The sequence below is a fragment of the Eptesicus fuscus genome, chromosome 24 (assembly GCF_027574615.1).
Source record: "Eptesicus fuscus isolate TK198812 chromosome 24, DD_ASM_mEF_20220401, whole genome shotgun sequence".
Lineage (NCBI taxonomy): Eukaryota > Metazoa > Chordata > Mammalia > Chiroptera > Vespertilionidae > Eptesicus > Eptesicus fuscus.
The window spans coordinates 1680429-1707119 of NC_072496.1; the positions used below are offsets into that span (position 1 = coordinate 1680429).

The 26691-nt window shown below is 55.7% G+C and overlaps 1 protein-coding gene across 1 annotated transcript; it reads left to right on the forward strand.

Moving 5' to 3' along the window:
* The first annotated feature begins 3070 nt into the window (after positions 1-3070).
* ATP6V1G3 (ATPase H+ transporting V1 subunit G3) lies at positions 3071-14351 on the forward strand. The gene is made up of 3 exons (XM_054713073.1): positions 3071-3283; positions 12705-12805; positions 14083-14351. Exons 1-3 carry the CDS (start codon positions 3202-3204, stop codon positions 14254-14256), a joined length of 357 nt encoding a protein of 118 aa, XP_054569048.1. The 5' UTR covers positions 3071-3201; the 3' UTR covers positions 14257-14351.
* The last annotated feature ends 12340 nt before the right edge of the window (positions 14352-26691 follow it).

Consider the following 26691-nt stretch of genomic DNA (forward strand, 5'->3'; position numbering starts at 1 on the left):
TTCTCACAGTTGTACTTCATCTGAAAGAAGGTGTCTGCGTAATTAAAAATATATATATATTTGTTTGCCCTGACCGGTGTGGCTCAGCAGATAGAGCGTCGGCCTGCGGACTGAAGGGCCCCGGGTTTGATTCCGGTCAAGGGCATGGACCTTGGTTGTGGGCACATCCCCAGTAGGGAGCGTGCAGGAGGCAGCTGATCGATGTTTCTCTCTCATCGATGTTTCTGACTCTCTTTCCCTCTCCCTTCCTCTCTGTAAAGAATCAATAAAGTATATATTTTTTTAAATTTTTGGTGCCCCCTGGGTGCCAAGCACGGCTCCAGAGAGAACCCCGGATGAAGCGCCATCTTTCTCCTCAGAGGGCTCCTAGTCTGGGAGTGAGAAGGGGCACGAGGCGTTCGGAAATACCCCCGACAGGTGTGCGTGAAGTATTAGAAGGTGATCGACGGAGAAGAATCCGAGAGCTAGGGGAGGGTCTAGAAGGTTCCATCCTTGAGAGTAATCATTCTTTTCCAGGCAAAGGAGAGAAAGCTTTCGCAGGCAGAAGGAAGAGTCTGAATAACGGCATAGAGGAAGGTGTCTGGGGTTGGAGAAAAAAATGAATAGTGCGGTGACCACCTGGGTGGGGAGAGGGGGGAAGAAATTCAGAGGATGATAGACCAGCATAAGGAGGTCAGTTCTCTATATCGAAGGATACAGATAAGAAAACAGAAAATAGATGTGATGGCCCAGCTGGTTGAGTGTTGACCTATGAACCAAGAGGCCGTGGTTTGACTCACAGGCTCAGGTTGTGGGCTCGATCCCCAGTAGGGGGCGTGCAGGAGGAAGCCGATCAATGATTCGCTCTCATCATTGATGTTTCTCTTTCTCTTCCCTCACCCTTCCTCTCTGAAATCAATAAAAATATATTTTTCAAAAATAGATGTGATCCATATTTAACTTGTTTTGTACACTGAGTGGCCAGATTATTATGACCTCTGATGTATCTATCTGGCCACTCAGTATATATATATAATACGATATATATATTAGAGGCCCGGTGCATGAATTCGTGCATGGGTGGGGTCCGGCCAGCCTGGCCAGGGGGAGGGGATGGGGCGGTTGGCCGGCCTGCCTGCTGGTCGAACTCCTGGTCGAGGGGACAATTTGCATATTAGCCTTTGATACTATAGGACAGACACTGAGTGGCCAGATTATGATGCATTCTGAGATCATCATCATCGGGCCCCTCCGTGTAGATCACTCCTCAGCTATAACTGCACCCTTAGAAGCAACCAGCTGGCCCTGGAGTTGTCCTTCAAGGTTGAAGTTATGGTTTTAAAATACCTAGAAGCTTCGGGCCTTGGGGGAACCAGGAATGAATCTCCTGTGGGCTATGATTCAGATCCCAGGGCCACACCGACATGGGCAAAAGAGGAAGGAGCATCTGAGCGCCCTGAACAGAGGTGATGACGGAATAAGAGGAAGTCTGAGTAGAAATGAAACTTGAAAAAAGAGAAACCAAAAAAATATGTATATATATATACACTGAGCCCTGGCTACACTTTTAATTATAGCTATTCAAAACATTCAACGTTCGATTTTTTTTTTTTTTTTTTGCAAGTTAAGCAAAAAAATCAGAGGTATTCCTGGGTAATCCTCTATCATTGAGCCTCTGGACTTTTTCCAAAGGGCACCGATTTTGTATTTAAGACTGTTATTTTCATTAACTTTTTTTTTTTTCATTTTGCAAGAATACAAAAGAAATACACGAGTATTTAGAAAAGAGAATCAAAGAGCAGTGGCCTGTTACACACCACCCTGATTCGAACACTTCCTGTTTTACAAAGTGACTGTGAGTAATGTGTCCATGTCGCTCTCTCATCCAGCAAACACATCCCCTCTGACCCTTGGAATCTTTATAAGGATGTATAACTGAACACCCAGTTCATCACTGAAAATTATAATGATCACATCGTATTGTATAGATATGTAAAATATATAATATTTTTTAAATATGTATTTTTTATTGTTATTGTTATTATTTTTAAATATCTTTTCATTGATTTCAGAGAGGAAAGGAGAAGGAGAGAGAGAGAGAGAGAAACATCAACGATGAGAGAGAATCACGGATCGGCTGCCTCTTGCACGCCTCCTACTGGGGACCGAGCCCACAACCCGGGCCTGTGCCCTGACCGGAATCGAACTCGGAACCCTTCAGTCCACAGGCCTAACCACTGAGCCATTCCAGCCAGGGCTATATATGCGTAGATGATTTCTATGGATCTGCAGCACCTACAGCTCTGATTCCCTGATGGCTGACTCCGTCACCACCCGAATGGCTCCCTGGGACTCGAACACACAGCCGGCCAGAGAGCTGGGCCCTCCTTGCCCTCCCCACCCCACCGAGGCAGGTCACTCCCGGCACCCCAGGTCTGGGGTGAAGAGGCAACCACTTCCTGCTCCATCTCTGTGCGCCCAGCCAGGACTCCCCCTCCGAGCCAGAGCCGAACCGCTGGGTCCCCCGGCATCGCCGAACCACTAGAAACCAAGAAAACGCCCTCCAACGAGAGCCGCCCAGACCCGCGGTCGGCAAACCGCGGCTCGCGAGCCACATGCGGCTCTTTGGCCCCTTGAGTGTTTAGCAAAGGCCAGCTTAGGAGTCCCCTAATGAAGTTCCTAACAACATACCTACCTATATAGTTGTTAAAAAAAATCTGGCTCTCAAAAGAAATGTCAATCATTGTACTGTTGATATTTGGCTCTGCTGACTAATGAGTTTGCCGAGCACTGGCCCAGACTAAGACCAAAGAAAGGCCTTATTCCTGGGGAGAACAGCCCCAAAAGCAGGTCCTGCTTTCTCGGGGGAGATGGGGCAGGGGGGGGAGGAGGGGGGGAGAGGTGATGATCAGAAGCAGACGCAGCCCCTCCATCACGTGGCCCTGTCTCGGGGAGAAGAGCTGAGGTCGCTAGAAATGACAGCGCCAGCCCCCGCCCGGCTTCCTCACGTCGACCCAACTTGTTTTTCTGGATTCCACCCTTCGGCTCCCCTTGGGGCCCGGCTCTCCCTCCCGGCTCTCCCTCCCTCCGGCCCCATCCGGCCCAAAGCTGTGTTTGCCACGCCAGCTGTTGACACCCCAAGCAGAGGGGCTGGTGATCTCCAGCCCGTGTCCCTTCCCGGAATCCACAGAAGCCACCAGACTGGACGCCAAGGCGGCCGCCATGGCCAGCCAGTCCCAGGGCATCCACCAGCTGCTCCAGGCAGAGAAGCGGGCCAAGGACAAGCTGGAGGAGGCCAAGAAGAGTGAGTCCCCCCCTTTGCCCGCCCGCCCGGGACTTGGCACCCCTGGATGCGGGGGGACGTGGGGGGGGCATGGCCTCAGCAGCAGGCCAGCTGGGTCCCATCCCCCTCCCGGTGACTCCATGGCCCCCGGGGCTGTCACGGGGACAAAGGTCTCTAACTCAGATCCTCCTGAGAGGCTGTGAAATGCTCCTGGACGTGGAAGTTACGGGGACCCGGGCTTCCCCCGTCTCTGCAACTTCCTGAAGGCCCCACGCCCCTGTCGTGTCGCAAGCTTGTGAAAGGCGTGAGAGAGAGAGAGAGAAGCTTCCAGAATCTGCAGGCCAGTGAGGACACTCCGGGGTGACTTATCCGCCCTCAGCGCCGGGCCCGTTTCTGTAAAAATATGATCATGCAGCTCAGGGCTCTCTCTCTCTCTCTTGTCCTTCTCTTGATGACTTTGAATTTCCGATGTTTCCTAATATTTCCATTTCATTCTCTTTTTTTCTTTTTTTTTAAATTCTCACCCGAGGATATTATTCCATTGAATTTTAGAGAGAGTCAGAGGGGGAGAGGCAGAGAGAGAGAGAAACATCGACGTGAGAGAGACACCTGGATGGTCGATGCCTCCTGCACGGACCCTGACCAGGGCCCCGGGCCGGGGAGGAGCCTGCAACTGAGGTAGTACATGCCCTCGAGTGGAATGGAACCCGGGACCCTTCCACAGGCCGGCGCTCTATCCACGGAGCCACACCGGCCAGGGCCCAGTCTCCTTTTCTAACCTTCCGTTGACTGGGCCATGCATCCAGGTACCTGCCCATGGAACCTTCTCCATGAATTTCAAGCCCCGTCCTGGTCACTTTCCTGTCCGTGAACTGGGGACCACTCCGACCCCCTCTTTGTGGAGGTGGAGACGGAGCGGCCGTCCTTTGAAAAAGGTCGCAATTCGAAAAATCAGGAAAGGTGGTGCCGGGAACCACGGGGAACGGTGTCTCGTGGAATCCTCACGTGAACCCTGTCACGGAGGGAAAGGGAAGCCCAGGTCCCCCCGACGGGAAGTGGTGGGGGCAGGGCCCGGGCGGGGCCTCACTTCCAAGCCAAGATCCCAACAACCACGCTCCCCACAACGCCCATCGCCTCTGCCATGAGGACGTCACGCGGCTGCACCTCGAATGCGGGCTGCGTGGGCCCCCCCCCCCAGGTTCTTCCCACGCTCCATTTCCCATCGTCACTTGACCTGCAGTCATTTGTGTTGCCCCAGCTCAGTGGTCGGCAAACTCATTGGTCAGCAGAGCCAAATATCAACAGGACCACCATTGAGATTTCTGTGGAGAGCCACAGTTTTTAAACTTAAACTTCTTCTGACGCCACTTCTTCCACATAGACTCGCCCAGGCGGTGGTGTTTTGTGGAAGAGCCACCCTCCAGGGGCCAGAGAGCCGCATGTGGCTCACGAGCCGCGGTTTGCCGACCACGGCCCTAGCTGGTGTGGCTAAGTGGATAGAGCGTTGGCCTGTGGACTGAAGGGTCATGGGCTCAATTGCGGTCAAGGGCACATGCCCGGGTTGTGGGCTCGAACCCCAGTGCGGGGCGTGCAGGAGGCAGCCGATCCGTGATTCTCTCTCATCACTGATGTTTCTATCTCTCTCTCCCTCTCCCTTCCTCTCTGACATCAATAAAATAACTTGGGTCAGTTACTTCCTCCTGACTACAGATAGAGGCCACGCCTTACACTTGGCTGTTGTCACTCTTGGGGTGAGTTGGGGTGACGGGGGCAAGGAGGTCCCCGCAGAGTGAGCCATGGTGTTTGGAACGGGAGGTGGCACAGACAGGCAGGCAGTAGGGGCCACATTCAGTTCACTGGGGCTCGAACCTCAGGTAACCATTTTCCTTTCCATATATTGTTACTGGTTTCGGAGAGAGAAAGGGAGAGGGAGAGAGACATTCATGATGAGAGAGAATCACTGATCGGCTGCCTCCTGCACGCCCCACACTGGGGATGGAGCCCGCAACCCGGGCACGTGCCCTTGACCGGGAATCGAACCAGGGACCTTTCAGTCCGCAGGCCGATGCTCTATCCACTGAGCCACACCGGTCAGGGCTGATTCAGGTGGTTCTGACCAGTGATTTCTCCCTTTTTCCAAGTCGCTGGAGGAGAAAGGTGTCATGAACCATGTAAGCTGTTTGGAGGCTTGGGGGGGAGCGCCCGGAACCATGTAGCCTCCGATGCCACCACACAGATAACGGCCAAGCATCGCTTCCTTTCCCCGGTATGGGAAGGGGCGCCCTCGCTGATCGGTACACGAATGCCCATCGCATCTGCCAGTAGCTGTCAAGCACTTGGGTAATTTTTTTTTCTCTCCGTCTCGGTTCATGAATATTCAAGCAGACGCTCCAACTGCCACAGGGAAACGCTCGGGGAAAATATTTTGACTTTCAGCCACTCACCTCTGGTGCTCCGTGTCCCAGGGCATGCCCGTCCGTCCGTCCGTCCGTCCGTCCGTCGGTGGGTCCCCGGCTGCGGCCAGGGCGGGCGGGGAGCCAGCCGTTATCTGACCTGGCCATCAGCTGTCGGAGCTTATGGTGACAACTCCGTGGGCCACGCCCACCGTATGACCTCTCAGAGGTCCCGGGCGAAAGCAAGGCTGGCTTTTCCCACCTGGGTTCGCTCGTTTTTTCTTTCCTTCCCTCCTTTCATCCAATAAGTATTTAGGGGGGTGGGGGGGGGGCTATTTGCAAGCCACGGTGAGCTGTACTCGGATGACAAAACCTAGACTCTTCCTCCAAGAACTCCCCAGGGAGATAAGTGCATAGATGAGAAGGGGGGGGGGAGAGGAGAGAGAGAGAGAGAGAGAGAGAGAGAGAGAGAGAGAGAGGAAGAATGTCACGGGAGGAGGGTCAGATAGCCATCGCTTTTATAAACCCAGAGCTTTTGCTATATATATTTTCCCCCCCCCATAAAGATATTCATTTGACATCTGACACATAAGAAGGCCAAATAGAGACTCGGAATGGAAACCCGTGAGCGAGGGAAGTGAGCGCCATTTAGGAGGTCTAGGGTCACTTTCTCTTTCCTTTTCCTTTTTTGTTGGTCCTCACCTGAGGACATTGTTCCCACTGCTTTTATTAGAGAGATAAGAAGGGAGGGAGGAAGGGGGAGAGACAGAGAAAGAGAGAGAGAGAGAGAGAGAGAGAGAGAGAGAGAGAGAGAGAGAGAGAAAGACATTGATTGGTTGCCTCCTCCATGCACCCCGACCCGGGGCCAGGAGTCGATCCTGCCACCCAGGTCCATGCCCTTGACCAGAATCCAGCCTGAGACCCTTCATTCCTCAGGCACAGCGCTCTAACCACTGAGCAACACCGGCCAACGTTCCCTTCCCCTTTCTTAAACCCATTTGTTTGAAAACATGCCCAGCCCTTGCTATAGCAGGCTCCTGAATATATATATATTTTTTTCCCTTTGTCTTGTTTTTTTACTTTAAAAAAGTTCTTCCTTGTTGAAAGTATTACATATGTCCCCCCTTTTCCCCTCATTGTCCCCTTCTAGCCCGCCCCCGCCCCCCCTGCCTGCCCCAGGCCTTCAGGGGGGGGTGACAGCCTGAATATATATTTAAAGAAGAAAGACAGAGACGGAGGGAGAGAGGGGGAGGGGAGGGCACAGACAGAGCCATCCACATGTTAATCATTTCAGAAAAACCCAGGATTAATGAGGTGGCAGCATTCATATATTATGCTGCAGAAATATTAATGCATTCCACCGAGGAGGCCGCCTCAGATCCCCGGAGTCGCTGCAGAGTACGGTGCGCGGTGTAAACGCGTTGCCTTGAGGAATACAGACCCGCTCCTGACTCTCAAGATAATCACCAGCTACTGAGAGAGACAATTTGGGGGGTGGGGAGAAGGTAGGAGCAGACTGTGAGCAGGGCTGAAAGGCAGGGGCTGAGACCACAGAGCACAAAAAGCATTGCCTTAAAAAAAAAAAAAAAGTTTCTTTATATAAACTTAAGTTTCTTTGTAGAAGTTTTTTTAAAATATATATATATATTTTATTGACTTTTTACAGAGAGGAAGGGAGAGGGATAGAGAGTTAGAAACATCGATGAGAGAGAAACATCGACCAGCTGCCTCCTGCACACCTCCTACTGGGGATGTGCCCCCCACCAAGGTCCATGCCCTTGACCGGAATCGAACCCGGGACCCTTCCGTCCGCAGGCCGACGCCCTATCCACTGAGCCACACCGGTTAGGGCTGTAGAAGTTAATTAGCGTCTCGGAGCTTCCATTTTTTCTCTTTTGTAAAATGCACGCACGGCCGAGGCGTTTCAAGGATCGGGAAACGGTAGCTGAGATAGTAGACTACAGACTAAATAGTTGGGGTTTTGTTTTTTTAATCCTCACCCCGAGGATATTTTTTCCCATTGGTTTTTAGAGCGAGTGTTAGGGAGGGGGAGGGGAGAGAGAGAGAGAGAAACACGGATGTGGGAGAGACACATCGATGGGTTGCCTGCCACGCGTGCCCCGACCAGGGCCGGGGATCGAACGGGCAACCCAGGTCCGTGCCCTCGATTGGGAACCACTGAGCCGAACCGACCAGGGCAATAGTTCTGGTTAACATGCAAACTACTCACTTGTATATTACTATAAGTAACAGCAATGGGAGAATGGAGCACACTCCAGTTTCAGTCTTTTGGTTTTTTTTTATAACAACTGCTGCCAGTTCTGAGTCAACTTTTCCTGTAACCAGAGAGACCTGGCCTGTTCCAGTAAGATGAGTGGAAACGCTCATGTACCTGCCCGGCCGGCGTGGCTCTGCGGTGGAGCGTCGGCCTAGGAACCAGGAGGTCACAGTCTGCTTCCTGATCGGGGCACAGGCCCGGGTTGCGGGCTCCATCCCCAGGAGGGGGCGTGCAGGAGGCAGCCCATCCATGATTCTCTCTCCTCATGGATGTTCCTATCTCTCTCTCCCTTCCTCTCTGAAGTCAATAAGAATATATATTTTTTAATATATATATTTTATTGATTTTTTACAGAGGAAGGGAGAGAGATAGAGAGCTAGAAACATCGATCAGCTGCCTCCTGCACACCCCGCATTGGGGATGTGCCCGCAACCAAGGTACATGCCCTTGACCGGAATCGAACCCGGGACCCTTCAGTCCGCAGGCCGACGCTCTGTCCACTGAGCCAAACCTGGCCAGAGCAGAATATTTTTTTTTAAAAAAAGAAAAGCTCAGATATTTGCTTTTATTCCCTGATTGTGGATTAAATTATATGCTCAGCTCAAACAGCCTTACCGTCTAGGTCTTTATTTACTTTATTTATTATTTTCTTAAAATATACTTTTATTTATTTCAGAGAGGAAGGGAGAGGGAGAGGGAGAGAGAGAAATATCCATGATGAGAGAGAATCCTGGATCGGCTGCCTCCCGCACGCCCCACACTGGGGATCGAGCCCACAACCCGGGCCTGTGCCCTGACCGGGAATCGAACCCTGACCTCCTGGTTCCTAGGTGGATGCTCAACCCCTGAGCCACGCCGGCCAGGATCTCCTTTCTCCTCAGATAACACATTGGCAATTACAGTAACGCACATTCGTTTTTGCCGGTCTCCAGAATGCCAACCACGGCACACTTTTTTATTTCTTTTTCCCCCCTAAATCAGCTAATTGCCTATTTGTTCCCGAATAGGGCACGTCTTCTGAATCGTGTCCACCAGCCCCTGGATCGAATCAACCCTCCCCCGAGCCGGCGACGTCTGGCCTCGGGAAGACACGCCTTTTCGCAAACCCGTAAACCAGACGCGGCTCCCGGAGAACGCGGCGGCCCCGTCTGCCGAGGTTTGTGGGCCTATAAATACCCGCCCCTGCCCGGACGGCCCACAGACACACGGGCGACTCCGGGGCGTGACGGGGCTGTCGTTCCTCCGAGGGGGTCACATTAAAATAATAACCACAGGCATTTTCATCGACGAAGAAATACCACTTGGTTACATTCCACCCAGGAGCTACAGAAAACCCCTTACGGTATATTTTTTTTAAATACATATATATGGAAAGTGCAGCCCTCACTGGTGTGGCTCAGTGGATAGAGCGTCGGCCCGCGGACTGAAGGGTCCCGGGTTCGATTCCGGTTGAGGGCATGTACCTTGGTGGCGGGCACATCCCCAGTAGGGGGTGTGCAGGAGGCAGTTGGCTGATGTTTCTCTCTCATCGACGTTTCTAACTCTCTCCCTCTCCCTGCCTCTCTGTAAAAATCGATTAAAAAAGAAAAGAAAGAGAAGTGGGAGGAAAGGAGAAGCCACGGAAAGACCCAGAAGCAGATGAGGGAGATAAAGCGGCTCCGGTTCCGAGCGCGAGGTCTGCGCGGCTTCCTGGCGCGGTGTTGCTCCCAGCGTTTGCCGCCGGAGGGGAACGCGCCTCCCTCCCCGCACGGCGTGGGCTGTGGCTTCGTGTTTAGCGCCCAGGAGGGTGTTGCTTGTTTTCCCGGGCGAGTCAGGGCGGAAGCAGCAGGTGCCCAGGAGCAGGTGGAAACCTCCCAGCACCCACGTAGTATTTAAAGCCACGGTGGCCCGGCCGGCGTGGCTCAGTGGTTGAGCATCGGCCTGTGAACCAGGAGGTCAGGGTTTGATTCCCGGTCAGGGCACAAGCCTGGGTTGTGGGCTCCATCCCCAGGAGGGGGCGTGCAGGAACGGCCGACCCATGATTCTCTCTCCTCATGGATGTTTCTCTCTCTCTCCCTCTCCCTTCTTCTCTTTAAAAAAAAGAGGGGGGTGGGAGAGGCTGGGGAGAGGTCAGTGGGGGGAAAAGGAGATTTATGTAATACTTTACACAATAAAGAATTTAAATTTTTTTAAAAAAGAAGGAAAAAACATCAAAAAATAAAATAAAAAGCTGTGATGTATGGGAGAACCCCATTTTCTAAACCAAACATCGGAACGTTTGGCCTGATGGAGCTGTAAGACCTTGCAGGGACTCGGTCACCAAATATTGGCGTGTCACACTGAAAGTCTGCCCCCTGGTGGTCACCGACGTGGGGGGTGGCACAGATGGTATTGAGAAAGAAGAATAGAACTCCTTCTGTGTGTCATGCTTAAGAAGAAAGAGGTCTAATATTTCTTAATATACACGGAGTGGCCAGATTACGATGATCTCTGAACGCATAATAATCTGGCCACTCCGTGTGTATATATATGTGTATAGCATGAATTCGTGCGTGGGTGGGGTCCGGCCAGCCTGGCCAGGGCGAGGGGACATGGGCGGTTGGCTGGCCTGCCTGCTGGTCGAACTCCTGGTCGAGGGGACAATTTGCATATTAGCCTTTTATTCTATAGGATGTACACTGCGTGGCCAGATTATGATGCGTTCAGAGATCATAGTAATCTGGCTACTCAGTGTATATACATATTATTTATTGATTTCAGAGAGGAAGGGAGAGGGAGAGAGGGAAACATCCATGATGAGAGAGAATCATGGGTCGGCTGCCTCCTGCACGCCCCACACTGGAGATCGAGCCCACAACCCGGGCCTGGGCCCTGACCGGGAATCGAACCGTGACCTCCTGGTTCACGTGTCGACGCTCAACCACTGAGCCACGCCGGGTCCATACATGATACAGAGATCCGGAAGCAGCTCACCGCTCGCAGGGAGAGAAACGGAAAAACCATGCCCGCTCCGAGGCCACCAGGGCTCTTACAGACAGACGTCAGAGAGCGGGTACGGAGAGCACAGGTCAGCGCTGGTGACGCTTGGCTTCTAAAAGCTACGCATTCGGGACCCAGCCGATTGGGTTCCCGCTCTACGCGGCGCACCCCACCCTTGGCAAAGGGGGTCCCCACACAGGCCCAAGAGGAGAGAGAGAGACTGTGTGACGTGGGCAGGGGAGGACGGCAGAGAGACAACCCATTCGGAGGGAAACTCGCAGTTTCTTTCAAGTTTTCATGACCCCGACGTGTTAGTGCCTCACCCCCTGTGGGCGGCGGGGACGGGAGGGGGGACACAGCGGCGATGAATAGGAGTCTATAACCCCCCTCTCCCCAACTTCCTCTGGCTGCCCCAAACGTCACGTGCCTGGCTAATGATCCCCGGGGCACGGCGCTGTCTGCGCGGGCCGGCCGGCGAGCTGGCTGAAGGCTTACACCTTCGCTCTTAATAAAAGCGGGGAGCGCGCTCCCCGAGTCAACTCCCCGCCTTTAAACACGATCGCTTTTACAGCCACTTCCAAGTCCCCCATCGAGAAGGCTACTAGAAAATATAAAAAATAAATGTGTGTGTGTGTGTGTGTGTGTGTGTGTGTGTGTGTGTAAATACTTTGATGTGCTGTGGGCCTTGCTTAATCAGACATTCTGGAGGGGAGGAGTGGCAAGGAAAAAAAATCTCCATAAAAGGCTTTTAAAAGCCGTAAGTGGGTTTGATGGAGTCTGAGCTGCGTGTCTGGGGGCGCTGGAGGCCTGCCAGTGGTAATGGGGTCCAGCCGCCGGGCCGGGGACCAGGACCGAAAACGGGACCCAATAATGTCTTTTCCGGGGAAGTGACGGCCGAAGTCTGTCCGGCGGCTGTCACTGCCGTGAGGAGGGGGGTCGGGGGGGGATATATTTAAACATGTTTGTGGGAAAGCGCATAGTCATGCCCACGTTCCAAAGAATCGAATTGAAAAAGATTGGTTTTTTAAATATCATTTTTTGTTTGTTTTTTTATATTTTTTTATTAACTTCAGAGAAAAGGGGAGAGGGAGAGAGAAGCATCTGTGATGAGAGAGAATCACGGATCGGCTGCCTCCTGCACGCCCCGCACTGGGGATGGAGCCCGCAACCCGGGCATGTGCCCTTGACCGGAATTGAACCTGGGACGCTTCAGTCCGCAGGCCGACGCTCTATCCACTGAGCCACACCAGCCAGGGCAAATACATATATTTTTTTTATTTGAGAGAGGAAGGGAGGAGAGAGAGAGAATCATGGATCGGCTGCCTCCTGCACGCCCCCTACTGGGGATCTAGCCTGCAACCCGGGCCTGTGCCCTGACCGGGAATCGAACCGTGACCTCCTGGTTCATAGGTGGACGCTCAGCCCCTGAGCTGCGCGGGCCGGGCTAATAGAGTTTTTTAGTGACGTTTGCATTCTAGAGAAAAATCATCAAAAAAATAACCCAGCCCTAGCGGGTTTGGCTCAGTGGATAGAGCGTCGGCCTGCGGACTGAAGGGTCCCGGGTTCAATTCCCGGTCAGGGCACAGGCCTGGGTTGTGGGCTCATCCCCAGTGGGGGCGTGCAGGAGGCAGCTGATCCATGAGTCTCTCTCATCATGGATGTTTCTATCTCTCCCTCCCTCTCCCTCCTTCTCTGACCTCAATAAAATATATTTTTTAAAAATAAAATAACCCAGACCCCCCCCCCTCGTATGTCTAAAAACCAAGCTTGAAACTCCGCGTGTCTGACAAAGCGATGTCACGTTGGCTTCCAGGAAAGGCAAAGCGCATCCGGCAGGCGAAGGAGGAGGCCATGGTGGAGGCGGACCAGTACCGGATGCAGAGGGACAAGGCGTTCCGCGTGAAGGAGGCCAAGGTAAGCACGCGTGGACCCTACGACGTCCGTACCCGTCAGCGGGGATGCCGACGGCACCCGGGGGGAGCAGACTCGGGCCGGCCGAGGCCGAGTGTTAGACCAGATCTCACCCGCGCGTGGCCTTGTGCCTCTTCCACGTCAAGGCCTTTCGGTTGGTCCTCTAAAGTGCCCATCACCCGTGGTTAGCTCCTACCCCAGGGGTCGGCAAACTCATCAGTCCGCAGAGCCAAATATCAATAGGACAACAACTGACATTTCTTTGGAGAGCCACGTTTTTCAAACTTCAACTATATAGGGAGGTGCATCGTGATGAACTTCATTAGGGGACTCCTAAGCTGGCCTTGGCTAAACACTCAAGGGGCCAAAGAGCCGCATGTGGCTCGCGAGCCGCGGTTTGCCGACCACTGTCAGTACATAGTAAGCATTATCCTCTCAAATACACACATGGAAGGGACTGTTTCAAGGATGATTTGCAACGACACATTCCTGACCAACACGTTTTCCTAAGAGAAACGCTGCAGAAAACGTGTTTTTTTTTTTAAACTACACACGTTGCCAGGTAGAATCAATAACAACTGCTCTGCCGTGCTGCCGAACGGCCTTGTGGGCCCAATCGTCCATTGGCAAACTCGAGATTGACGGGTGCCCAAGGTCCGTAGGGTTGCCAACGGCCGGAAAGTCTTCTGATGCTTCCTTCTGTCTTTCTACCTCTGTCTTCCTCTCCCTTCCTCTCTGAAATCCATAAAAGATAAAAATCAAGCCCTCACTGGTGTGGCTCAGTGGATAGAGCGTCGGCCTGCGGACTGAAGGGTCCCGGGTTCGATTCCGGTCAAGGGCATGGACCTTGGTTGCGGGCACATCCCCAGTAGGGGGTGTGCAGGAGGCAGCTGATCGATGTTTCTCTCTCATCGATGTTTCTGACTCTCTCTCCCTCTCCCTTCCTGTCTGTAAAAAAAATCAATAGAATATATTAAAAAATAAAAATAAAATGCAGTGACACCCCTTGTTGATAAACATGGGGTGATGATGCTGAACCCACATTTGCTTTTCACTGGGCCGAGGTCAACTCTGGAAGCAGCCGCGACCTGCCGGGGATCCCTTCCCTCTGGTGGCCCTGGGGATCCCATCCATCCTCGGAGAAAATCCTGGCACATGACCCCGGACGTGCACGCATCACGGGGGGCGTCGCGGGGAAACGGGGCCAGAGCAGATTTCCCCTGGGCCCCGCGCAGGGCGGACGCCGCGTGCGGGGCCGTGACCCTGTCCCGTGTCCGCAGGCCATGGGCTCGCAGAGCAACCTGGCGGAGGAGATGGAGGCGCAGGCGCTGGAGAGGATCGCGGAGCTGACGGGGAGCTACCGCCGCGGCGCGGAGGGCGTGCTGGCGCGGGTCCTGGGCATGGTCTGCGACGTGAAGCCACAGGTGCACCTGAACTTCAGAGCCTCCGACTGACGCCGGGGCGCGGGGTCCCACACAGCCGTCTGGCGGGTCACCTGCCTGCTCGTGGCTTCCCGTTTTGTGGGTTTTTAATAAAGATGTTTTACTGATCTTTACAGAGAGGAAGGAGAGGGAGAGAGAGAGAGAAACATCCATGATGAGAGGGAATCATGGATCGGCCGCCTCCTGCACGTCCCACACTGGGGATGGAGCCCACAACCTGGGCGTGTGCCCCGACCTGGAATCAAACCCTGACCTCCTGGTTCCTAGGTCGATGCTCAACCACTGAGCCACACTGGCTGAGCAAAGCTTACACTTTTAAATATGTTTTTATTGGTTTCAGAGAGGAAGGGAGAGGGAGAGATAGAAACATCAATGATGAGAGAGAATCATATGGGCTGCCTCCTGAACGCCCCACACTGGGGATGGAGCCCGCAACCCTGGCCTGTGCCCTTGGCCAGAAACGAACCTGGGACCCTTCCGTCCGCAGGCCGACGCTCTATCCGCTGAGCCACACCAGCTAGGGCCAAAGCTTACACTTTTAAAATGATCAGCGCTGAGACGTTCAGCTAGTCACATCACACAGTTTTATCTGCAAGGCCATATTAAAACGTGTCCCCCTTTCCTGCAAATATTTATTTGTAAAAGAAGCACATCACTTTAAAAAAAAAAAAAAAAAAAGATGAGGTACCTTTGGAGGGCGTGGGGTTCCCTGCGTCCTCAGATCAAGTCAACCCCGCCGGGACGCGGGCCCCAGAAGGCACATGTACCGGGACGGCGATGGGACCCGAGCCTGCCTGGGTCCGCCTCCCGGAACCGCCGGCGACCGTGACCGTGAGCGTGTTACTAACGCCTGCGTCCCACCTCCCTCGTTCACACGGAAGAGTGACTCGGTTACACGGGGACGCGCTGCACAGTAACAGACGGCGAGATACCCATCACACGCTCAGAAGGTTGCCCGGCCCCTCGTGAGCGATCGATGAGAGTTTATAAGGATGGCGGTGGCCCTGGCCGGTGTGGCTCAGTGGAGAGAGCGCCGGCCTGAGGACCAGAGGGTCCCGGGTTCGATTCCGGTCCGGGGCACGTACCTCGGTGGCAGGCTCCTCCCCGGCCTGGGGCCCTGGTCGGGGCGCGTGCGGGAGGCAACCCGTCCATGCGTGTCTCCCCCATCGATGTTTCTCTCCGTCTCTCCCTCTCTCTCCCCCTCTCCCTAAACACCAATGGGATATCAGGTCCTCGGGGGAGGATGAACCCGTAAATAAATGACGATAATAATAAAGAACAGTGGCAGTTACTGTTCCTATAGCTGAAAAGGAACGAAGCTAAATGATGTGTCTCTCTCACATCCGTGTTTCTCTCTGGGTGTCCCTCTCTCTCTCTCTCTCTCTCTAAAAATCAGTGGAAGAAAATACCCTCTGGTGAGGATTAACTAATAAGAAAAATTTAAAATAAGTAAATAACAAAGTTGGGATGCCCACCCTCTCTCTCGGGCCCTGCCGTCTCGTTGTCATTTGTGGGTTCATTGCACGCTAATCCTCAGAAAAGCAGAGGGACCTGTGTGTTCCCTTTCCCACGCTGAACCTGAAGGGGCGATGGCTCGGGCCAGGCAGTGTGCAAAGAATACGCCGCTCCCCGATACCCGGGAACCAAAGCCCCAGCCCAGGAAATGCTGGCCAGAGGCAGCCCAGCCGCCCTGTTCAAGCTTAGGGCTCCTCCCCCGACGGGCGCCGGTCATTCCGTCTCCGAACACTAGGTGGCGCTGCGCACTCGCTTAACTTGGAACCCACCCAGCCCGGCCCAGCATTTGAAAAAAAAAGAGAAGAAAACAGAGAAGATGCGCGAATTGTCCTTCCAGGATTTGCTGGGCCAACACAGATCCTTAAGGAAAGGCGTGTGACTGATGTCGCCGTTGTTCCGTTAAGTTTTGGGATTGGGAGGGGGTAGGGGGGGGACGCATCCTTGAGTTGGGATTGCGGAGGGAAATTGGGATGAGCCTCTGTCGTGGTGCAAACACAAACCATCCCATTAGCACTGGAAGGCTGCTGTTCGGAGAGAGAAGAAGTCGGACACCCTGGCTGGCGGGCTGGCCTGGTTTTAGACGGACGAGGATCTCCTTGGCTACCTGACGGCCCGGGGAGCGTGTGCGTGTGTGTGTGTGTGTGTGCGTGTGTGTGAGTGCGTGCGTGTGTGTGTGCGTGTGCGTGTGCGTGTGTGTGCGTGCGTGTGTGTGTGTGAGTGCGTGTGTGTGTGAGTACGTGTGTGTGTGTGAGTGCGTGCGTGTGTGTGAGTGCGTGCGTGTGTGTGTGCGTGTGCGTGTGCGTGTGCGTGTGCGTGTGAGTGCGTGCGTGTGTGCGTGTGCGTGTGTGTGTGAGTGCGTGCGTGTGTGTGTGCGTGTGCGTGTGTGTGTGTGTGTGTGCGTGTGTGTGAGTGCGTGCGTGTGTGTGTGCGTGTGCGTGTGCGTGTGCGTGTGCGTGTGCGTGTGCGTGCGTGCGTGTGTGCGTGTGCGTGTGTGTGAGTGCGTGCGCGTGTGTGTGCGTGTGCGTGTGTGTGTGTGTGTGCGTGTGTGTATGTGTGTCTGTCTCGGCTGCAGGTTTTATGTGACAAAGGCGACGTCTGAGCTGGCTGGCGGCTCTGTCGTCCGGCTGGTGAGTCAGCGCGCAGGGCAGGTGCTAATGAGGCCAAGGTCGCCCCGATTCCACTCCTGCCCGGAAGGAAGGTGCGTTCCGCTCACAGAGCCCAGCGCGCTCCCGGGCTCGGCGGCGACCTTGACTTTGGCCAGCCCCTCCCACACGCCAACGCCGGGTCTTCAAAGACTCCCGCGCCCGGGGACGGCCCGCGGTCAGAATGAACGCATCGTGACGAGGGGATGCGAACCGCGCCGACGGGTCTCCTGCGAACGGCGGTGGACACGGTCGGTCGCTCTCCGGGAAAGAGCGTTTGTGGCGCCAGCGCGGCCGGCCGGCCCAGCCCCGTTCCTGTCCACTCGGTCGGGTATATTGTTCATCTATCGCAGGGGTCGGCAAACTCATCCGTCCACAGAGCCAACTATCAACAGCACCACGATGGACATTTCTTTGGAGAGCCACATTTTTTAAATGTAAACTTCTTTTTTTTTTTTTTTTTTTTTTTTTTTTTTTTTAAATTTTTTTTTTAATTTCTTTATTGATTAAGGTGTCACATATTTGTCCTCATCCCCCCATTCCCATCCCACCCCTCTCCCCACGCATGCCCCAATCCCCTGTTGAACTTAACCGTTGGATAGGCTTATATGCATGCATACAGGTCCTTTGGTTGAACTCTCCCCCTCCCCCACCCTCCCCCTACCCTCTTCTATCCTTCCTCTGAGGCCCGATAGTCCGATCGATGCCTCCTTGCTTCTGGTTCTGTTCTTGTTCCTCAGTCTATGTTGTTCATCATTTCCTCTAGATGAACGAGATCATATGTCACTAGATATATACTAATACGAACTGAATGTGAGACGAGCAATAATATTTATGCTGACAGGCAAATGAATCAATCTGTAGCGAGCTTCCCCCTGGACCAACAGTTCTTTTGAGACCCAATTTCGATGTCCAGTAGTTCCTTATGTGTACATGTCAGCACTGACCCCTCAGCTCTGGATGGTGGACAAATGGTGGTAACGGAGGTCCGACTCCCTCTGGTTTGGTCTCGGCCGAACCCAGGGGCACGGCGTCACCCGGACTAAGGGGCACGTGGCCTCACCCATACCCAAGGGGCGCGTGGTCTCACCCGGGCCTGGGACCCAGCCTCACCCGGATGGATCCAGGGGCGCACGGCCTCACCCGGACCCAGGATCTGGCTTCACCCGTACCCAGGGACGCTTGGCCTCTCCCAGACCCAGGGGCACGTGGCCTCACCCGGGCTTAGTTGCACAAGGCCTCACCTGGATCCAGGGACACATGGTCTCTCCCGGACCCAGGGACGCTTGGCCTCTCCCAGACCCAGGGCCACTTGGGCTCACCCGGGCCTAGGTGCACGAGGCCTCATCTGGATCCAGGGACGCATGGTCTCACCCGGACCCAGGGACGCTTGGCCTCTCCCAGACCCAGGGGCACGTGGCCTCACCCGGGCCTAGGTTCACGAGGCCTCACCCGGATCCAGGGACACATGGTCTCACCCAGACCCAGGAACGTTTGGCCTCTCCCAGACCCAGGGCCACTTGGGCTCACCCGGGCCTAGGTGCACGAGGCCTCACCCAGATCCAGGGACACATGGTCTCACCCGGACCCAGGGACGCTTAGCCTCTCCCAGACCCAGGGCCACTTGGGCTCACCCGGGCCTAGGTGCACGAGGCCTCATCCGGATCCAGGGACGCATGGTCTCACCCGGACCCAGGGACGCTTGGCCTCTCCCAGACCCAGGGCCACTTGGGCTCACCCGGGGCCTAGGTGCACGAGGCCTCACCCGGATCCTGGGACACCTGGTCTCACCCGGACCCAGGGATGCTTGGCCTCTCCCAGACCCAGGGCCACTTGGGCTCACCCGGGCCTAGGTGCACGAGGCCTCACCCGGATCCAGGGACGCATGGTCTCACCCGGACCCAGGGACGCTTGGCCTCTCCCCGACCCAGGGCCACTTGGGCTCACCCGGGCCTAGGTGCACGAGGCCTCACCCGGATCCAGGGACACACGGTCTCACCCAGACCCAGGAACGTTTGGCCACTCCCAGACCCAGGGCCACTTGGGCTCACCCGGGCCTAGGTGCACGAGGCCTCACCCAGATCCAGGGACACATGGTCTCACCCGGACCCAGGGACGCTTAGCCTCTCCCAGACCCAGGGGCACGTGGCCTCACCCGGGCCTAGGTGCACGAGGCCTCATCCGGATCCAGGGACACATGGTCTCACCTGGACCCAGGGACGCTTGGCCTCTCCCAGACCCAGGGCCACTTGGGCTCACCCGGGCCTAGGTGCACGAGGCCTCATCCGGATCCAGGGACGCATGGTCTCACCCGGACCCAGGGACGCTTGGCCTCTCCCAGACCCAGGGCCACTTGGGCTCACCCGGGCCTAGGTGCACGAGGCCTCACCCGGATCCAAGGACACACGGTCTCACCCAGACCCAGGAACGTTTGGCCACTCCCAGACCCAGGGCCACTTGGGCTCACCCGGGCCTAGGTGCACGAGGCCTCACCCAGATCCAGGGACACATGGTCTCACCCGGACCCAGGGACGCGTGGCCTTTCCCAGACCCAGGGCCACTTGGGCTCACCCGGGCCTAGGTGCACGAGGCCTCATCCGGATCCAGGGACGCATGGTCTCACCCGGACCCAGGGACGCTTGGCCTCTCCCAGACCCAGGGCCACTTGGGCTCACCCGGGCCTAGGTGCACGAGGCCTCACCCGGATCCAAGGACACACGGTCTCACCCAGACCCAGGAACGTTTGGCCACTCCCAGACCCAGGGCCACTTGGGCTCACCCGGGCCTAGGTGCACGAGGCCTCACCCAGATCCAGGGACACATGGTCTCACCCGGACCCAGGGACGCGTGGCCTTTCCCAGACCCAGGGCCACTTGGGCTCACCCGGGCCTAGGTGCACGAGGCCTCATCCGGATCCAGGGACGCACGGTCTCACCCGGACCCAGGGGCGCTTGGCCTCCCCCAGACCCAGGGCCACTTGGGCTCACCCGGGCCTAGGTGCACGAGGCCTCACCCAGATCCAGGGACACATGGTCTCACCCGGACCCAGGGGCGCTTGGCCTCCCCCAGACCCAGGGCCACTTGGGCTCGCCCGGGCCTAGGTGCACGAGGCCTCACCCAGATCCAGGGACACATGGTCTCACCCGGACCCAGGGACGCTTAGCCTCTCCCAGACCCAGGGCCACTTGGGCTCACCCGGGCCTAGGTGCACGCGGCCTCACCCGGATCCAGGGACACATGGTCTCGCCTGGACCCAGGGGTGTGTGGGCTCTCCCAGACCCAGGGGCGCTTGGCCTCGCCCGGGCACGGGATCCAGCGTCATCCGGGTCCAGGGGCACTTGGCCTCACCCGGACCTGGAGTCCGGCCTCACCTGGACCCAGGGGCATGTGGCCTCACCTAGACCCAGGGACGTGAGGCCTCACTTATACCCAGAGGCGTGTGACCACACCCGAGCCCAGAGGCGCGCAACCCCGCCCGCACCCGGGTCTCAGCGGGGCCCCGTCTTCCCGATCCCAATTCCTGCCGGTCAATCCCCCCTCAGCAATTCCCCTGGCCATCCTTCCAGAGCTCCAGTATGGCTGCTGCAGAACTCGTCGGGCGGCGGCTCGGCGAAGCTCCGGTGCACCCGGTGCATGGCGGTGGGCCAGTCTGGCGTCGCTGCGTCGGCCCTTGGGTCTGCATCGGTGGCTGGTCGCCGAGCATGCGCACCTGGCCGCTTCCGGGGCGTTGAGATTCTTGACGGACTCAGAGGTCAGCAAGCGCGGAGTCTCCCACCCCATGTCTCATAGGGGTTCGTCTGTCCGTGCTTGGCTGCCAGTGGAGCCGTCCCCTCAGCCGGAGACCACCGGGGGATCTGCGCCGAGCACGTTCCAGGCCGCTGTTGTATCGCCTGAGCCTTAGTTCTTTTGTGTCGCCTGAGCCGTAGTTCTTAAAGTGTGGTCTTTGGGTCACCGGCATCAGCATCATCCCACATACCCCTCTTTTATTCTAGTTGTAGAGCATCTACTCAGCCAGCCCTATGGTGGTCTTGGATGGTGTCTGCTCTGCTCTCTTGTCGTAGTCTCAAAGTTGTTGTGGTAGGCAACAATCATGCTTCCGCCCTATGCCTCCATCTTGGTCCTCCTTTGTATAGTTAAGTCTTGATTGTTGTTGGTGTCACTGGGGGGGCTCTCTTTGTCTATAAAGGAAGAGTTGCTGTGCAGGAGACACGTTTATGGGCCGGGTCTTGGTGCAGCAAAGCTTTGGCGCTCACTGAATATTCCCGTTGAATGTGTCCCTTATGCACGTGGTTGAAATCTGGTGTCATCTCCCACAGACCACCAGATGCCCTCGTTTCTGGGTCTCCAATGGGGTGTAGATCAGCTACTGCCTTAGGCACTCAGCAAGGATTACAGCAAAAACTGTAGTTTCTTCCTCCTGTCTGAGTGGCCCTGGAGCAGTCCGACTAGAACAGCAGATCATCTGGTCCGCTGCCAGAGGGCAGGCCACCCACATGCATAAGCCGTTGCTTGGGGCGCAGGTGTGCCTGCAAGATTTGCGGGGCAGGTCTTCAAAACGTGCGGGGCGGGTCCCAGGGCGGGGCGGGGTCTCAGGGCGCCCACAGGCCATGGTGCGGCGAGCCAAGATGGCTGTGAGTCTGGTCCTTCTGCCTTCCACGTATCTAAGTCCCCTCGTTCCGCACTCCAGCGCAGCAAACACTGATTGCTGGGCGCACCTCCGCAAGAGTCCCGCCTCTCCCCGCAGGCATCTGGGTCTCCTGGGGTTCGCCAGAAGATGGGTTTCAGTGTGATGGAGAGCCAATCTCCCCTAGGTTTGGAACAAAAGCCCCTCTCCCCCGCCACCAGCCAGACCCACGCACCTCCACACCTCATCCCCTCCGATTTCGCTGGGTGCGAGGCAACAGAACAGCCCCTAACCTCCGCCGCCATCTTTTTCATACTTCCCAATCTGTACCTCTTAATCCCTTCATTTCAGTCAACTCTACTGAAGTCTAGCGCCGCTGGGAGGTGCACGGAAAGGGCGCCCGGGCCTCCATCCAGTGCGCGGTGCGCGCGTCCCGCGGAACCAGGCGCGCGAGGGCCACGCGGCTGGGACGGGCGCTGGGCGGCCGCCGAGCTCCAGGCACCGCCATCGCCGCGTTCCGGACGTCGCCGCCGCGGCGTCCCCCCAATTTATACTTCTTAATCCCTTGAATTCAGTCAACTCTACTGAAGTCTAGCGCCGCAGGGAGGTGCACGGAGAGGGCGCCCGGGCTTCCGTCCGGTGCGCGGTGCGCGCGTCCCGCGGAACCAGGCGCGCGAGGGTCGCGCGGCTGGGACGGGCGCTGGGCGGCCGCCGAGCTCCAGGCACCGCCATCGCCGCGTTCCGGACGTCGCCGCCGCGGCGTCCCCCCAATTTATACTTCTTAATCCCTTGAATTCAGTCAACTCTACTGAAGTCTAGCGCCGCCGGGAGGTGCACGGAGAAAGCGCCCGGGCCTCCGTCCGGTGTGCGGGGCGCGCGGCCCGCGGCACCAGACGTGCGCGGGGGGCTGCGCGGCGGGGACGGGTGCTGGGAGGCCGCCGGGCTCCGGGCGCCGCCGCTGCGGCGGCGTCCCCAGCGTCCCGGGCCGGGCGGCCTGCGGGGGCGGCGGAGTTGCGAAAGTGAGTGAGTTTCCCAGGGTTTCGCCCGGAATGGGGTTCAGTGCAATCGGAGCCGGTGCTCAGTGCACTCCGGAGCCTTTATCTCCTTCCTGCCAGTGAACTCCGGCCAGGTCATCAGCCGCCCCCTCCTCTCCGGTTCCATCCTCCCCGCAGGCGCGTGTGCTCGTGTCTCCGCCCGTTTCTCCATACCTCAGGCTTTTACGGCTTCCCCGACTGTCCCCGTGGCCTTCTCCTTCCCCCCAGCTGTGGGTATTTCAGTCCGCCAGCTCTCCTGTGGTTCTGGACGATGTCCGTTCTGACCTCTAGTTGTATTTTTGAAATTGTTGTGCCCGGCTGCAGGTTAGGTGTTTAACCTATGCCGCCATCTTGGTTTCAGCCTGTAAACTTCTTCTAACGCCACTTCTTCCACATAGACTCGCCCAGGCCGCGGTATTTCGTGGAAGAGCCACACTCCAGGGGCCCAAGAGCCGCGTGGGGCTCGCGAGCCGCGGTTTGCCGACCACGGCTCTCTGGGATATGCCAGGCGGGGGGCTGGATCCCCGGGGGATAAGGGCCTCGGGGAGGGCCGGTATGGGGACTCCCCAATCTCGCGAGGACGATCCACAGGCAAACGGGTACTGGATCACGTAGCACAGAACGTCCCCGACCTAGACGCCGACCGCCAGGGACACGAGAAGCGGGTCCGACCCCCGGGCGATCATTCGAGCAGATCCCAAAGGATCGACAGGCATCCGACGGCGAAACGTGGACACGGGCCTTCGGGGGCGGACGTGTGGGAGGACGGGGAGGTGTCTGAGGATTTGGGAGCATTCCCTGCACCTGGGATTTGGGGTCTAGAGCAGTGGCCGGCAAACCGCGGCTCGCGAGCCACAGGCGGCTCTTGGGCCCCTTGAGTGTTTAGCAAAGGCCAGCTTAGGAGGACCCTGATTAAGTTAGTCACAATGTACCTACCTATAGAGTTTAAGTTTAAAAAAATGTGGCTCTCGAAAGAAATTTCAACCGTTGTCCTGTTGATATTGGGCTCTGTGGACTCATGAGTTTGCCGACCACTGGTCTAGAGTCAGACGTAGTCAGACAAGTCGTGTACAAGGCAACCGATTGATGTGCCTCTCTCACCTCAACGTTTCTCTCTCTCTCTCTCTCTCTCTCTCTCGCTCTTTCCTTCTCCCTCCCTGCCTTCTACTCTCTCTAAAAATCAATGGAAAAAATGTCCTCCGGTGGGATTAACAACAAAATGTTTCTCCATTAAGAGACGGAGACAAACTGCCGAGACTGGTGTGGCTCAGTGGATAGAGCGTCGGCCTGCGGACTGAAGGGTCCCAGGTTCGATTCTGGTCAAGGGCATGTACATTGGTTGCGGGCACATCCCCAGTAGGGGGTGTGCAGGAGGCAGCTGATGGATGTTTCTCTCTCATCGATGTTTCTGACTCTCTCTCCCTCTCCCTTCCTCTCTGTAAAAAATCAATAAAATATATTAAAAAAATAAAAAAAAGAGACGGAGACAACTAAAGATTTGACACGGAAGCAGAAATAATTCTGTGAGTGAGGTTTATTACTGAGTGGCCCGAATCTTTTCCTACGTGTCTATTCTTTAATCGTGTTATATTAAAGAATATATATTGGTGTCCTGGTTCCTAAACACCTACCCAACCTGCTTGAGTAGGATTTCAGTTTTCATCGGAAATTAAGCTGTTTTTCTCATACAAACAGGATCTCCAGCCTTTGGTCTCGTGTGTGTGTGTTCCTTACATATCTGATCTTTTTTTTTTTTAATATATTTTTATTGATTTCAGACAGGAAGGGAGGGGGAGCGATAGAAACATCAGTGACGAGAGAGAATCATGGATCGGCTGCCTCTTGCACACCCCCTGCTGGGGATCAAGCCCACAAGCCAGAATCAAACCCGGGACCCTTCAGTCTGCAGGCCAACGCTCTATCCGCTGAGCCACACTGGTCAGGGTTTACCTATCTAACCTTGAACGTGTGTGAAACACTCCAGTTTCGGCAACACGCTGTATCCTACCTTCGCAAATACATTTCAACGAAACCGAGCGTGAGCCGGTAGAAAAGCATCAAATCGTAAATGAAAAAGACTCACCTGAATTCTGTTCCTGGAAGGCACGCGGGAGGTGCCAGAGGGGGTGACATTGGGGTGGCGGGGGGGGGGGGGACCCCAGAGCTTTCCAACCCCAGGAAGCTGCAAACCAATGAAAGAGGCAACATCAGCACCAGCGGCGAGAAGGCAGATGACACAGAACTCAGACCGTCACGGAGACCCTCCCTCAAGGTTCGTAACGCGGCGAGTGATGAACAGTAGCCGAGCGGGGCGTGTATCCAAGATGGATTAAAATTCTCCAGGATGGATTTTTTTATTTTATGTTTGAGGGGCATGATAGTGTATCTTAAAAAGCGGTACCAGCTGATCTTCGTGACCAGCGTGCACATCCAGGATGACTCTTCAAAAATACATTTTTATTGATTTCGGAGAGAGAGAGAGAAATATCAATGATGAGAGAGAATCATTGACCAGGGGGGCTCTATGTGAATACGAGAGGCCCGGTGCACGAGATTCGTGCACGGGTAGGGTCCCTAGGCCTGGCCAGCAATCAGGGCCGACCGGGGCCTTCTGGCTGCTGGCCGGGGTCTTCCTTCGTTCCGCACCGCCCCCTGGTGGTCAGCGCGTGTCATAGCGAGCGAGCCAACTCCAGGTCTCCCGAGGGGACAATTTGCATATTAGGCTTTTACAGAGAGAGATATTTCTATATTTTCTCATGCAAAGGTGTGGATGCATAGTGTATGTTCTCCGTGTGCATACAAGTCCCAATAGCGCAGAGCGAACCGCTAACCATACTCTTAAAAACATTGCTGTCCTGGCATCAGAGTCATAAAGAACATTCTGAAGCCGGGGGAGCTGGGAAGCGCCCGGGTGAGTGACATCGTTCGACGACACGCAGACGCCGGAGAAGCGGCGACTCTCCGCGTGGCCGGATGTCGTGCATGGCGGCTTATCTTCTGTTTGTAAATAAAAAAATTTTAAAAAGTCCCTTCAGCCTCTGAAGCAGTAGATGCCTCACACAGGAAAGAATGTGATCGGCTAAACTGATTATTCCTTCTCTTGCCAACCATATAACCCATGCACGCGGCCCGGCCGGGTTTCCCCGGGGTGTAAATTAGGGAGACGTCTCCCACAGCCCCCCGTGGAAGATTATTTTTTAAAATAATAATTAAGCCCGGCCGGCGTGGCTCAGTGGTGGAGAGCGGACCTAGGAACCAGGAGGTCAAGGTTCGATTCCCAGTCAGGGCACAGGCCCGGGTTGCGGGCTCGATCCCCAGTGTGGGACGTGTGGGAGGCAGCCGATCCGTGATTCTCTCTCATCATGGATGTTTCTCCCTCTCTCTCCCTCTCCCTTCCTCTCTGACATCAATAAAAAAATATTTAAAAAGAAAAAAAAAAGAAGACGAAGAAGAAATGACATGAACTCGAGGGTTCCTATCACCCACCTTGAGGCCTCAACCTATGAGTCACTAAAAACAGAGAGTGGGCACGTGAAAGAGGCATTTATCCACCTTCACTCCGACCGTTCACTGAGCGGCCTATGATGATGATCTCTGAACGCATAATCATCTGGTCACTCAGTGTCTATCCTATAGAATAAAAGGCTAATATGCAAATTGTCCCCTCGACCAGGAGTTCGACCAGCAGGCAGGCTGGGCAACCGCCCATGTCCCCTCCCCCTGGCCAGGCTGGCCGGACCCCACCCACGCACGAATTCATGCACCGGGCCTCTAATATATGTATATATATATAAATACACCGAGTCGCCAGGCTATTATGCATTCAGAGATCATAACAATCTGGCCACTCCGTGTATAATTCTCTCTTCCTTCCCCTCCCTGCCCCAAAGTTACTTCTGGAAAAGATTTGAGACTTGAAAACAGGTTTTTAAAAAAAAAAAGCACATGACGAAAACCCCCCAGCAAAGTGTTAACAAAACGAAGGCTGCGGAAGCTAAATATTTAGGTTTGAGGGGAGAGAGAGAGCCGCCTCGTAGGTCGGTCCGGGGCCGAGAGGAGCAGCAGCTGTGGGACCGGCCGCGGCCCGGGGGGAAGCCTCAGGCCCGGGGGGAACGTTCTCGGTGATTCCTCC